The sequence below is a fragment of the Trachypithecus francoisi genome, unplaced genomic scaffold (assembly GCF_009764315.1).
Source record: "Trachypithecus francoisi isolate TF-2019V2 unplaced genomic scaffold, Tfra_2.0 Contig01558, whole genome shotgun sequence".
Taxonomy (NCBI): domain Eukaryota; kingdom Metazoa; phylum Chordata; class Mammalia; order Primates; family Cercopithecidae; genus Trachypithecus; species Trachypithecus francoisi.
In genome coordinates, this window is record NW_022681440.1 from 6,633,413 (window position 1) to 6,646,428 (window position 13,016).

The following is a 13,016-nucleotide window of genomic DNA, read 5'->3' on the forward strand; positions in this document are numbered from 1 at the left end:
ATGGAAATATTCAAGCTCACAATTTATCACACATCAAATTCTTCACTTATTAAAACAGCACCAACAGAAAAAGAAATACCTGTGCTTCAGGGATAATGGAAACTCCATGTACTTATTCCCTTTCCTAGATTAAAACAATTTCTTTTTTCAGCTGGACGCGGTGGCTCATGCCTGTAATCCCAGCACTTTGGGAAGCTGAGGCAGGTGGATTGCTTGAGCTCAGTAGTTTGAGACCAGCCTGGGCAACATAGTGAAACCCCATCTCTACTAAAAATACAAAAAAACAGCTGAGCATGGTGGTACATGTCTGTGGTCCTAACTACTTGGGAGGCTGAGGTGGGAGGATCACTTGAGCCTGGGGGACAGAGGTTGCAGTGAGCCGAGATCATACCACTGCACTCCAGCCTGGATGACAGAGCAACACCCTGTCTCGAAAACTCCAAAAAATTTTTTTTTCCATAAACAATCTAGAAATATATTTAAAAGCCTTAAAATATGTTTCACTCATGATGTTGACTACTGGTTTACTCTGAGACGGCCACATTGTTATGTGTGATGATGCTAATCAGTTATTGATGCTAACAGGGAGACACTCGGGAACCCCAGGATGCTGTGATGATAAAGCCTGTTCCATCTGGGTGATTCTATGGAGCTAATAAAAACCAAGTTTCCAAATAACATTTAGGATATGGTTCTATGTTTCTAAAAAAGGTGGGGTGGTGGGGTGGAGGGGTTGTGAAATAACAGTGGGATACAGGGCATTTATGGTTTTATGAAAAACTAACATATACTCATGGAGGCCCCAGGTATTTGCATCGCCTCAGGAGAAACTATAATTTGACAAATAAATGCATTCTTGGCCATTTGTGTCAGTTCACAGAAGTGGGGCTGAAAATCCAGAATCTTTTTTTAGTCCTATTTATAAAGTTATAAAAGTGTAATTTTATTATGCTTAGAGGAAAAAAAAAGTAGAAATGATTTGCTTAGGTTCCCTGACCCTATTCAAAAATGGAAATATACAACAATGCATTTCTATCCTATGCCTGCTGAGGGGATTTTTCATATTCTTTTCAGCATGCACGATAATCTTTGGGTGGTGGGACTGATATTCTAATTTTCTAAAATGGACACATGCGTTATTTTAAAAACAAAGCAATATTTTAAGGATTTAAATATCAAAATCACTAACAACATTTCTCAGTAGGATGCAAAACGGATGAAGTTTGTATCAATAGGTAAACATGATTTATTACTTTGTCTATTAAAGTAGTTTCAACACAACTGAAGTTCAGACTGCACTGGGCTGTTGCCATCACAGTCTGGGATTGTGCACAGACCAGCCCACACCCCCAGCAGGGGTACCCTTGCCAGAACCTGTGCTGGATGCCTTAGGACCACAGAGACCACTGCCCGTTGTTGGGCTCTGTGCACAATTCATACCCCGATCCATAAGCCCTAAGACAAGAATGGCTATCATTGCCCTGGGTTCACTTTCTATTCAAAGAGGACTCATCTGGGCACAGCCAATGTAGTAGTTAAAATGCATTTTGAGAAAAAATAAATATTCTGTACAATGTATTTACAAGGATCAACTGTTTTGTCACCCACCCCCAATTAGTATAAAATTGGGAAACTGTAATTTGACAGTTAAGAAGCATATTATTGGCCGTTAGTGTCAGGTTAACAAAGAATGTGGAGCTGACCACCTGAAACATTTTTGAACTATATATATATATAATATGCAAATTTTCACATTTTAATATGCTTAGAAGAAGAGTTTTTAAAGTAGAAATGATTTCCTTGGCCTCTGACCTTCAATGATGAAAATGCAACCATGCATCCCCTGTGCAGGCTTTCTGGAAGCAGGGGCCTCCCAGGAGTCTCCACCCACCTCACAGAATACTCACTACGAGCCCTGCACAGACAGCATGATGCACAATCTCCAACAGGGATGGCAGGGGCAACTCTTAAAACTTGAAGAGGTCGATGAAGTGCTGCGGAGACACAGGCGTGAAGCAGCTGTCGGGGTCGGCCGCCGTGCAGGGGTGTCCTGAGTCCTGCAGGGAGGTGGGAGATGGTTAGGAGGGGGCCCACCACCAGCCACACTCTAGTGATGGTGGTTGGGGGGTCGTCAGCTGCTTGTTGACATGGACCCTGGGCCCCACCTCAGAGGTACATGAGAGAGAACTTGGATGAGAATGATCAACACAAGGGCAGCCACAGCCGATTCTACGCAGAGGTTTTCCATGGAACTCCTGCTCAGGTAGGGCAGGAGACGGTGGCCCCAGGTCAGCCTTCCAGTGCCGAATCTGGTACTGAGTCAGAGGAGCCAGCTGCTGACACCACCCTGCATTGCCCGGGAATCTACAAGGCCACAGAAGAAACCACTGGGGACTTTCTGTCCTCTGGTCCCAGCCATTCCTTTGTCCTGTCCTGTTCCTGGTGCACTTTGGTGCACAGGGTTCCCTCCTCCCACCATTCATCCCTCAATCAGCCTGGGCTCCCTGCACAGGACATGAGCGTGGGGACACACGGCCTCAGCCCCTGAGGCTCCTGCTTGCTCCAAGGGAGCTGGCCATGCTCACATACCTAAGGATCCAGAATTTTATTTAATATGAGAAGTGACGAAAGAAAAATTTTGTGAATGAAGGCTGGCAGAATCTTAGAAGGAACGTACGTAGATGGGACCAGAGGCCTTGAGGTCAGTGCTGGGTCTCTCCATGGCATGCCCTGGCAGTGCTGCCAACCCAGGTGCTGTGTGGTGAAGTGTTTATGGGCACATCTAGCACCCTCCCTCAGCACTCAGGTGTTGTTCTGCGAAATATTTCATGAACACTCTAGTCCTTGCTGAGGTGATCAAAGTGGCCACTAAGCCCTGCTCAGGGTCCTGAGAAAGCTCAAGTCAGCGAGAGCTGGAATCAAGCTGGGCAGTGACCAGGATGACGTACACGAGATGCAGCACAATGCAATGTTTTCATCCCGAACATGGGATGTGTGGCAAGACAGGGAAGTACCTTGAATAGTAAAGCAAGGTGGTAGTCCTTTGAGATCGTGAAGAAAGAAGCAGGAAGGAATGCAGTGAAGGGAGGGAAAAAAAGAAAAAGATTAGAAAGAGCCAGACTGTAGGAATTCAGGTTTGATTCATATTATTAACGAAAATAATTAAAAACATCAGGTAACTGAATTTGGACAGTACAAGGTTATTTAAAGCAAGCAAACAAGGCATCATCAGATAACCCAAATTCCCAAACTACTTGAAGACAGGCTTAAGACAAACATATCTTTACCTTTACGTCTTTCAAATTGGCAACTAATGAGGCTGCCGTGCTAAATAACCTTCAAAATTATTCACTGAAAAAGAGATGCTATTACCATGTGCAGTTTATATTAAAATTTTATAAGTTTTTTGGGGGAAAACCTTCAAAATTATTCACTGAAAAAGAGATGCTATTACCATGTGCAGTTTATATTAAAATTTTATAAGTTTTTTGGGGGAAAGTTCTGTTATTTAATGTCCAAAGGGTCTGCTCTGTGCTAAATAATGCACATTAAGTCAATTCCACACTTTAAGCCAGCCCTCACCTCTGACACTTGTTTCTTCAGACCAGTGGATGCCACTTTCCAACACAAACCTAAGCCTCAGTTGCTGCCCTCCTGTGCTGTCCTCCCCCGCTGGTTCAGGCCACACCAGCGAAGCGGTTCCCCCACAAGACCAGGACCACCAGACCATGCAGACCTCATTTTAGATTCTGGCTCCAACTTTGCTCCTGATGTCCACACAGGCCTGTGGGGTGAACGTCAGGTGTCCAGACCTCTATTCTGGCAACTGATACACCAAGAAAAAACAGGACATAAAAATGCCAAACTCTCATCCTGGCTTCCCTAACCCCGCCGACAAGTCTACAGTTTTTAACTGAGGTTTTGTACAGCCAGGAGATAACGCCACCCCTCTCAGTGACCCTGAGTGCAGGGTGCACCAGTGTACCCTCCCAGGGCCATCGAAGTCAGTCTTTGGCTCCAGAGCTGAACTCAGCCCAGTTACTTACAGACTGTGTGAAAGGCTGACTAAGGCAGGTAGAAAAGTTAAAAAAGAACTCCAATATAGCAGAGCCAGAACAGATGGGAAACCAGCTTGGGAGCAGATGAAGCAGCTCCACAGCACTGCTGACTGCCGAGCTCCAAGCTTTATGTACTGTGGGAAATGATAAAACACCAGATGCCGACCTGAGACAGATGCACCATGGTGTCGGCTCATGACCAAGTCCCAGGGCCAGGTAAGAATTTACAGTCGCCAACACCCAGTCTCATTTTCTCACTAGCTTTGATATTACTTGAGTTTCTCAGTCAACACAAACTCCTGGGATGCTAAACAAACAAAAAACAAGCAGTAACCCTAACCCTAAGTGCCATTTTCTGAGTACCAGCTATGTGCCAGGTTTCCAGGTGCAAGACTGTTGGACAGTCACAGCTCCTCTGTGTGACAGGTCATGGCATCAAACCAAGACCCTGGGAGGGCAGCAAGCTCAGGAGACCCTGGAGGCAGGTCCAGGTCTGCCTGACTCCAATCTGGGTTTGGCTCACCAGGCCACTCACCTCCACTTAGCCACATTGATGGAGCCGACGGGAGACAGGGCCAGAAGTACCTGACACCTTCAGGGGTTAAATTAGGAGGGATGGCTCTTTTTGAATACTTCCATGCATGGATTCAGAACTAAAACCGTGGACTGCCTTCTAGAATGATACTCAGTGGGAGAAGCTGTGATGGGGCCACTCACTGTAGCTGCAGTGAAGTGGACATCGCAGCCTCCAGGGGCAAGACATGAAGCTCCCAGAACTAAGAGATGGGCAGCTGTCTTTGCTAGGAAAGACTTGTTCTCAATTTCCATGACTTGATCAAGTATGATAAGGTTCACTAAAGACAAGAATGGCAAAGCAAATTCTTTTGGAAGGCGACACCATCTCTCAATTTTAAAAAATCAGAACTTACATATTTCAGGAAACTAAGGCAACATATCCTTATATACATGGAACACCTGTAATCCAAAAATCTGAGATGCTCCAAAATCCAAAACTTTTGAGCACTAACATGATGCCACAGTGGAAAACTGCACATTAACAAGTACATAAAGTTACTAAAACATTGTATGAAATTATCTTCAAGCTCTGTGTAAATGAAACAGATGAAAAAAATCTGAAATCTGAAACACTTCAAGTCCCAGGCATTTCAGATAAGGGAGGTTGGTCTGTACGGCCCAACAATGTAGAAGCGAAGGAGTGTTTTTCTTTGTTAGTTGCTTAGCAGACGGGGAGAGCTCCAATATTCATAAATGTTGTTCTAAGAAAAACACTATCACATACAAAACTGAAAGCCTTCTACCCCTTCTGTGAATGGTATTTTCCCCATAAAAATATCGTTGCTTTTAATAGTTCTATAGTACAAAACAATCTGCTCAGGAGAAAAAAGAAAAGTAACTCTTAGGAGAAGCACTCACTCAACTTACAAATTACAGTATTGTGTCTACTCTTACTCTGTGACTGAAGACACAGCCACATGTTTTCAGTGTTAATATTTCAGAGAAGAACAGGTGTCAGTCCTAGAAGGAACTACACAGAAGGGGGCCCTGTTCCCTCCAGGGTCAGGTGTCAAAGCTGGGTGAGAACCTGGACTTCACTCAGTTGACCGCTTTCCTTCAGTCCACAAGCATCTGCCTGTGGCTTCTACTGCAGACAACTCACCCCCATATTGTGCTTTTTGTGCCATATAACTGGGGAGAAAAGAATAGAATGAGGGCTCTCTCCTGTATAACCTAATCTTACTGATGAATTGATTCGTTGACCTCACCAAGTTGAGAATAAACTGGAATCAAGATGTTCCCTGCTCTTAAGGGATAATATTCTACAAGACAGTTGTACTACTGCAGAAACACATAACACAACTTGCATCTTTTTAATTTCAGGAGAGAAGTCATACCAAAATATAAAATAATAAATCAGAAATAAAATCTCATATTCATGTATGATGCTGTTTACCTTTGAGAAACCAAATAAAACTATTAAAATAATACAAGAAAAACACATCTTTACATTCTTTGCTCAATCATGGATTAATTTTTAAAGCCACACTTAGAATAAATGTAATTTGAAATGAAAAGCAGTTGTCTCTTTCCAACAGCCTAGAGCTTGCCTTATGACCTATCTGGTAACAAATTTAGATAAACGTAAAGCAAAGGTAAAATCACAACAGGTTACGGTGTCTATCAGGCAAAAGCCTCATCTCCCTAGACCTAGAGAAGGCAAGAGGCAGAGACAGCCCACTCCTGCAAGAGGCAGGGCCTCATCTAGACCAGGGACAGTCAGGGGGTTCCCTCCGCAGAGCAGCCAGCAGCTCAGCAGGGTCACTCCAGGAGCAGCTTCTGCCTAGTTTCAACACTTTTTTTCCCCCATGGTGAAATCTCACAACATCAAACATGTTCAAATGCAAGGCAGACCATGGAAACATACTTCAGGGTGAAATAATATTAACATGTTAAGAAAGAAGTGGATAACAGCCGAGTGCCATGGCTCATGCCTGTAATCCCAGCACTTTGGAAAGCTGGAGCAGACAGATTGCTTGAGCTTGGGAGTTTTGAGACCAGCCATGGGTAATACGGTGAAACCCTATCTCTAATAACAACAACAAAAAAACAGACAACAACAACAAAAAAATCAGCTGGGCATGGTGGCTCGCCCCTGTGGTCCCAGCTACTCAGCAGACTGAGGTGGGAGGATCACTTGAGCCCAGAAGTCGGGGCTGAAGTGAGCCATAACTGCGTCACTGCACCCAGAACTGCATGGGTGTCAGAGCAAGACACTGCTTCAAAAAAACAAAAAAAAAAGAAGTGAATTAGTTGGGAATGGTAGCACCTGCCTGTAGTCCCAGTTACTCGAGAGGCAGGAGGTAGAGGCTGCAGTGGGGCCATAGTGATGCCACTGCACTCCAGCCCGGGTGACAGAGCGAGACCCTATCTCAAAAAGGAAAAAAGAAAAAAAAAAAAGAAATAAGCAGTTACCTCTAACTGTGAAAAACATTCTTTTCAGACACACAGTCTGGATGGTGAGAACAGGAAGTAACTGGATGAAGGGAAGAAACTTGCAAATAAGTAACAATAGTCTTGTTAATGTATGAATGAGAAAATGCAGATTTTAAATCTGGGACTTCTCTATGGATGCTTTTTCTCTAAGAATGTGGCTTTGAGAAATGAAGCCTAAGCTGGTCCTGGCCCTACACAGACGGTGGGGACATAAAGGGCCAAGGGCTAAGTCTGGGGAAACGAGCAAGGTGCACTTGTCCTCAGATGGGCAGAGGAGTCACACTCCAGCCTTCAGCCTCAGGCTGGGGGTCAGCAGGGAACCTGGAGCTGCTGCCAGGAAAAGCCAGTGGCTGCAAGCCACCTGCGATGCCCTCCTACATGCTAACTTCTACAAAAAGGAGAAGCGTTTTGGTTTTCAGCATTTCTGGTTTAAGCCCAAGTTGAATGAACATCTATTCCCCTACCCCAATATTTGGTAAAATATATCTCCTTAACTTATTTATAACAGTACTTTCCACTTTTTAGTCTTACACTTAGAATATAAGTGATTAGTTTGTTTCACCAAATTTTAATGCTGAAATTCCAAGAGTGTATTTAAATCAGTACCTTCCAAAAGAGAATGCTGCAGTGCCGACAGAAATGCAGCGTGTCTCCGTACTGCTCCTTCGCTGGGTAGTGTTTCTGAAGTGCAAAGTACATCAACTTCCATTCAATATGACCTTTTTCTGAAAGGATCAAATGTCTACAAAACTAAACAAACAAAACCCCATTCAGAATCAGCATAAGATGACTTTCAAAGCATAATATTAGGTGTAAAACTTTTTCATTTTATTTTAGTTTTTAATTTTTTTTAACTTCAATAGCTTTAGCGGTACAGGTGGGTTTTGGTCACATGGATGAACTGTACGGTGCTGAAGTGTGGGATTTTCGTGCTCCCATCACTGCAGAAGTAAGCACTGACCCACCATGTAGTGTTTCATCGCTCCCCCTCCTACCCTTCCCTCTTCTGAGCCTCTACTGTGGATTATACCCACTCTGAATGCCTTTGTGTACCCATGGCTTAGCTCCTACTTACAAGTGAGAACATAAGGTATTTGGTTTTCCATTCCTAAGTTATTTTACCTAGAATAATAGCCTCCAGTTCTATCTGAAATTGTTTTTCAAAGGCAGTGTAGTACATAAAACAATTTGGCTTAAATCAGTAAGTGACAAATCAAATAAATTATGCTATGCCTGTATAATGGAATACCAAGCAGCTGTTAAACAGACTTAAATATTCCAATCCAGAATAATGTCCATAATATGTTATTAAAATAAGCTATACACATATTTGATAACAGACTTATATCTAGAATACATAAAGAACACTTAAAACTCAATAATAAAAAGACAACCCAATTTTTAAAAATGGGCAAAGGACTTGCAAAGACATTTATCTAAAGAAGTCACAGAAATGGATGATAACCTCATGAAAAGATGCTCAGAATCCAGGCATCAGGGAAATGGAATGAGACCCACTTCATGCCCACTAGAATGGCTTTAATCAAAAAGTGAAATAATGAGAAGCATTAGGGAGGGGTGGAGAATTGAGAGACCTCACACACTGCTGCAGGAATGTGAAATGGTGCAGCCACTTGGCAAAACAATCTGGCAATTCCTCAAAAAGTTAAAGAGAATCCACCATATGACTCAGTCATTCTACTCCTAGGTTTACAACCAAGAGAAATGAAAACAGGCATCTACACACAAACTCGAACATGTTCATGGCAGCATTATTTGTAAAAGCCACAAACTTTTATCAAACAAACTGTCAACCAGCTGATGAATGGATAAACAAAATGTGGATATAGAGAGTGGGATATTATTCAATCGTGAATGGAGCTCTGATTTATTCTACAACATGGAGTCGTAAGGACACCATGCAAAGGGTAAGAAGCCAGTCACAAGACAGCAGATGCCACAGATACTTCTTATATGACACGTCCAGAACAGGGAAACACAGACACAGAAAGTCCATCAGGGGTTGCTTAGGGCTGGGAATAGTAGCTGAAGAGCACGGGTTTTTTTGGTTTTTGTTTTTGTTTCCTGAGGTGATGCTGATGTTTTGGCTGTGTCCCCCGCCAAATCTTGAACTGCAGTTCCCATAATTCCCATGTGTCGTGGGAGGGAGCCGGTGGAAGGTAACTGAACCATGGGGGCAGGTCTTTTCCATGCTGTTCTTGTGATAGTGAATAAGTCTCACCAGATCTGATGGTTTTATAAAGGGCAGTTCCCCTGCACATGCTCTCTTGCCTGCCGCCCTGTAAGATGTGGCTTTGCTCCTCTTTTGCCTTCCACCAGCATTGTGAGGCCTCCTCAGCCATGTCAAACTGTGAGTCTTTAAAAATTACCCAGTCTTGGGTATGTCTTTTATTGGCAGCGGAGAATGGACTAATACAGATGTCAATATCCTAACATTGACTGTAGTGATGGCTGATAAAGTGGAGGGTATCTTAATAAAGGTGTTACCAAAAACATCAGTGTTACAGAGTGACTTTCAATTACAGTTTTGAAAATGACCAGTGCACAGCTAGATAAATTAATGTGTATGTTTGAGTGCACATAAAAGCCTGAAATGAAACAAAATGCATGGGCTAAAGGAGAAACAGGGATGCCTTGGGGTGGGGGCCTTTAACTTGTTCGCACAACACCGTACTAGCTTTAAGGCTGTTGCTGCAATGAGCATGTTTTACTTTTCATAGCTAAAAACAATCACTTGTATAACATACTCATACTTCAGTCATGGCTTTTGAGGACTCTGGAAACTATCATGGAGTCAATGAGGAAATCCTGTTTCTAATAAAATTTGAAAAGAAGACTACTTGCAAAATAAAAAGAAGTAGTTATCAGCCTGTTTGTATTTAGTATTAATTTCTGTGTCCTCCAGGCAGGCACTGTTAAAACATTAGTTCCCAGAGACTAAAAACAACCATTTGTTGTCTCATTTCTACTTCTTACGAATTCTGTGCTATACCAGTGTTCACGGGAGAATCCCCTCCCATGGTTTTTCTCCTAAATAATGATCTGTGATTTTTCTGAACTCAAATGCAACATCCCACCAGATGCTTCAGTCAAGGGCATTCAGCTGACTTTCCTTCCATACTCTCTTGAACCAGTCCAGCTTTCTCAGGTATCTAGTTTTACTTTGAGGATGCTTCCTTATCTGTGCTTTCTCCTAAAAGCTCTTTCTAATATGCTTTGTTTTTTTCAGGGCCTTAATGTTAGTTACTGACGCCTGAAGAACAGATCATTATTTTCTGATGCTGTGTTTTTATGATTCAGATAAGAAAATATGTACAAATGAGATGCACCTGCAGGTGCTAATTGCAACTTTTCTAGGATATCGGTGCAGAACAGATGTTTAACTTATTTAAAGTAACTCTTTTAAGAATGGCAATGACCACAGAAATGGCCAAAAGACATCCTTAAGCATGTTTAGGGTCTAGATGTATAAACACCTGCCAGGCACTCTCATTAACGCCTTTTGGGAACAGCTCGGGCCTGCACGCAATAGGGAGTGTCCCAGGGCAAACTGGGAGGCAGAGGGCTCATCCCAGATGACCTTCATTTACCTCTTTTCCTAGGATCTAAGTCCTCCCCACAAAAGTCTATCCACCCCCTCCCCCATGCCCAGTGCTGACTTAAAATTCGATCCACTGTTCTCCTACTCAAATTAATATTGGAATTCTTTTGCTTCTCTCGAACAACTCCACTTGAGACAGTTCTCCCCAAGGTATCCATAACCTCTGCTCAGCTAAATCTCACAGGCTTTTCTTTGTCCTATTAATCTCTCTGTCCACAGCTTTGAGGGTCCAGCTCCCCCCAGGTTCTGAGGCACCTCATCTATCACTCAGCATTGGGGTTGGTGCCCTCAGGCCCTGCTCAGGCTGATCCCATTGCCTCCTGTCCTCTCCATATGCATCTGTCCAGGCCCTTGCTCCACATACCTCTCAGACACACTCCATGAGGCCTGTGTCCAGGCCAGCGCCTTCCTGTGGGAGCCCCCATCCCTCAGGGTCATCTTCTGATGTCTTCCCTGTTGCCCTCATGCACTTCCTTGCCCATAACTCTTATTTTCCTGAGGCAGGATCCTGATGGATCCTCTTATATCCACTCCAGCCTAGTCTTCAAACAAGAACAGAAGCTCTTCTGAAAGCTGCAATTCCATGTGCTTTGCTGGCTCCCCTGAGCTCACAGGACACAGACAAAGATTCTTCATGTGGCTTGGCCTCTGCTGTGCTTCCTCACCATCTACCACTCACACACACAGCACCCTCCCCATGGTAGGGTCCTGCTCTCTGCCTAGGCCCTGTCCGCTGCCCTGCACTCCAAGGGTAGACTGTGCTCAAGACTGTGCTCCTCATGAAAGGCACCCAGTCCCATCCTAGGTCTTCACAGTGCTGACCACAGTTCCAATCCCACCCCATGAGGAGCACAACGCGCCTCCCTCCAGCCACCTGCCTTCCCTGGCTGCGCCCAGCCCCGGGCAGAGCAGGTGCCTTGGACATCTGTGGGGTGATGAGGGGAACCCCCAGTTTCTGCAGAGGCCCAGGAACAGGGACCACAGGGTCTCCTCGTGGATGAGGAATGAGCAGACCACCCTGGAAAGGCCTCGAGCACTGACAGCAGAACACACCTTATGTTGCCCCACGGGCAATCCCAAGTGCAACAGGCAAAAGGCAGTGGTGGGGCGTGCTGTGGACACTCAGGAGTGCCATCTACCAAGTGCTGACAGCACTGAGGCACACAGAGGGCGCCTGACTTTTCAAAGATGTGCATGCAGCTTGGTCAAAAGCAGAACTGGAATCTGATTCATCACATCAGGAGAAAAGGCAGCGAGCCACGGACTCTACGCACCTCGTTATCAACAGGAGAGAAAAGAACTCAGCTCATGCTTTGCTGTTCAGTTTTGGGTTATTTTAGAATCATGGTTCTTTTTCAACAGGAAAAATAAACCTTACATTCTATAGGAGAGAAACCACAGCAATCTCAATAAATTCTGATTGTTCCTGGTTCTTTCAAAGTGGAAAACACTCAGCCATTCTTTCTCTTCAGGTGAGTTTATAAGGTATGACCCCCTAGGCAGAGTCTACTAAACTCCCAGCCTGAGGGGACACTGCTGCATCCCACTCACCTGCTTTTCAGCAAAATGGTACTGACACAGCTTCTTCCACAGCTGTCTGTCTTCACTGAGCATATACAGCGTGGGGGTCACCTGGCCTAAGGTGATGATGTCCCATCCGTCTGAGAACCGGTAGAGGATGTTGTTCAGCATGTGCAGAGGAAGGTCACTGAGGGTGAGGCCATTGTTCACTTGCTGAAAGGAAAACACAACAGCATCTCACTGAGAAGATGGCCAGTGTTTGTTCACACAGTAACTGAAGAGTCAAGCTGGAATGAATGCTTCAAAACATGGCAACACAAAAGGAGCTCTCCAGGTCATGCATTGCAAGGCATCAAGGGGCCTGCATCCACCACCCTGGGGAGGGCTGGAGGAGGAGGGCAAGGGAGGGCTGCACAGCAGGACAGAACCAGGCTGTTCCTGGGTGGGGCCCCACTGCTGCACCTCCCCATGCGCCAGGTGTCTATCAGCATCAGGAGGTCAGTACTCCTCTATGGCATCGATACACACCTGGAGAAGAGCAGGGTCTGCAGATGTGGCACTGCTGCCCAGATGAGTCCAACGCACCACGAGGGCAACATGACACCCATCACCAGCAGGGGGCAGGGCCTGCGCCACACCACTGTCTGGGTGGCCTGGATGGGTCACAGCTGGTCACCCCAGTGATGAGGGAGGCTGACCACATCATCTGCAAAGCCCCTTCTAGCTTTGTGGGGTGTTTTTCTTTATTGAGGTGTAAGTGATGAATGGAATCTGTCTATACTGGCAGCACATGGTGTTCTGTG

General features: G+C 44.7%; 1 protein-coding gene across 11 annotated transcripts in view; it reads right to left on the reverse strand.

Moving 5' to 3' along the window:
* Positions 1-457: 457 nt before the first annotated feature.
* The window catches only part of FBXO25 (F-box protein 25), a 65,172-nt gene continuing 52,613 nt past the window's right edge, over positions 458-13,016 (reverse strand). For 8 of the 11 annotated variants that reach the window (XM_033177870.1, XM_033177922.1, XM_033177862.1 and 5 more), the window contains 4 exons: positions 12,244-12,426; positions 7,677-7,820; positions 3,015-3,041; positions 458-2,057 (listed from right to left, as the gene is read on the reverse strand). In XM_033177870.1, coding sequence (XP_033033761.1) covers positions 1,968-2,057; positions 3,015-3,041; positions 7,677-7,820; positions 12,244-12,426 — 444 coding nt within the window. In that variant the 3' untranslated portion in view covers positions 458-1,967. The remainder of the gene's footprint in view (positions 2,058-3,014; positions 3,042-7,676; positions 7,821-12,243; positions 12,427-13,016) is intronic. The other 3 variants (XM_033177903.1, XM_033177893.1, XM_033177944.1) reach the window with 1 other exon arrangement.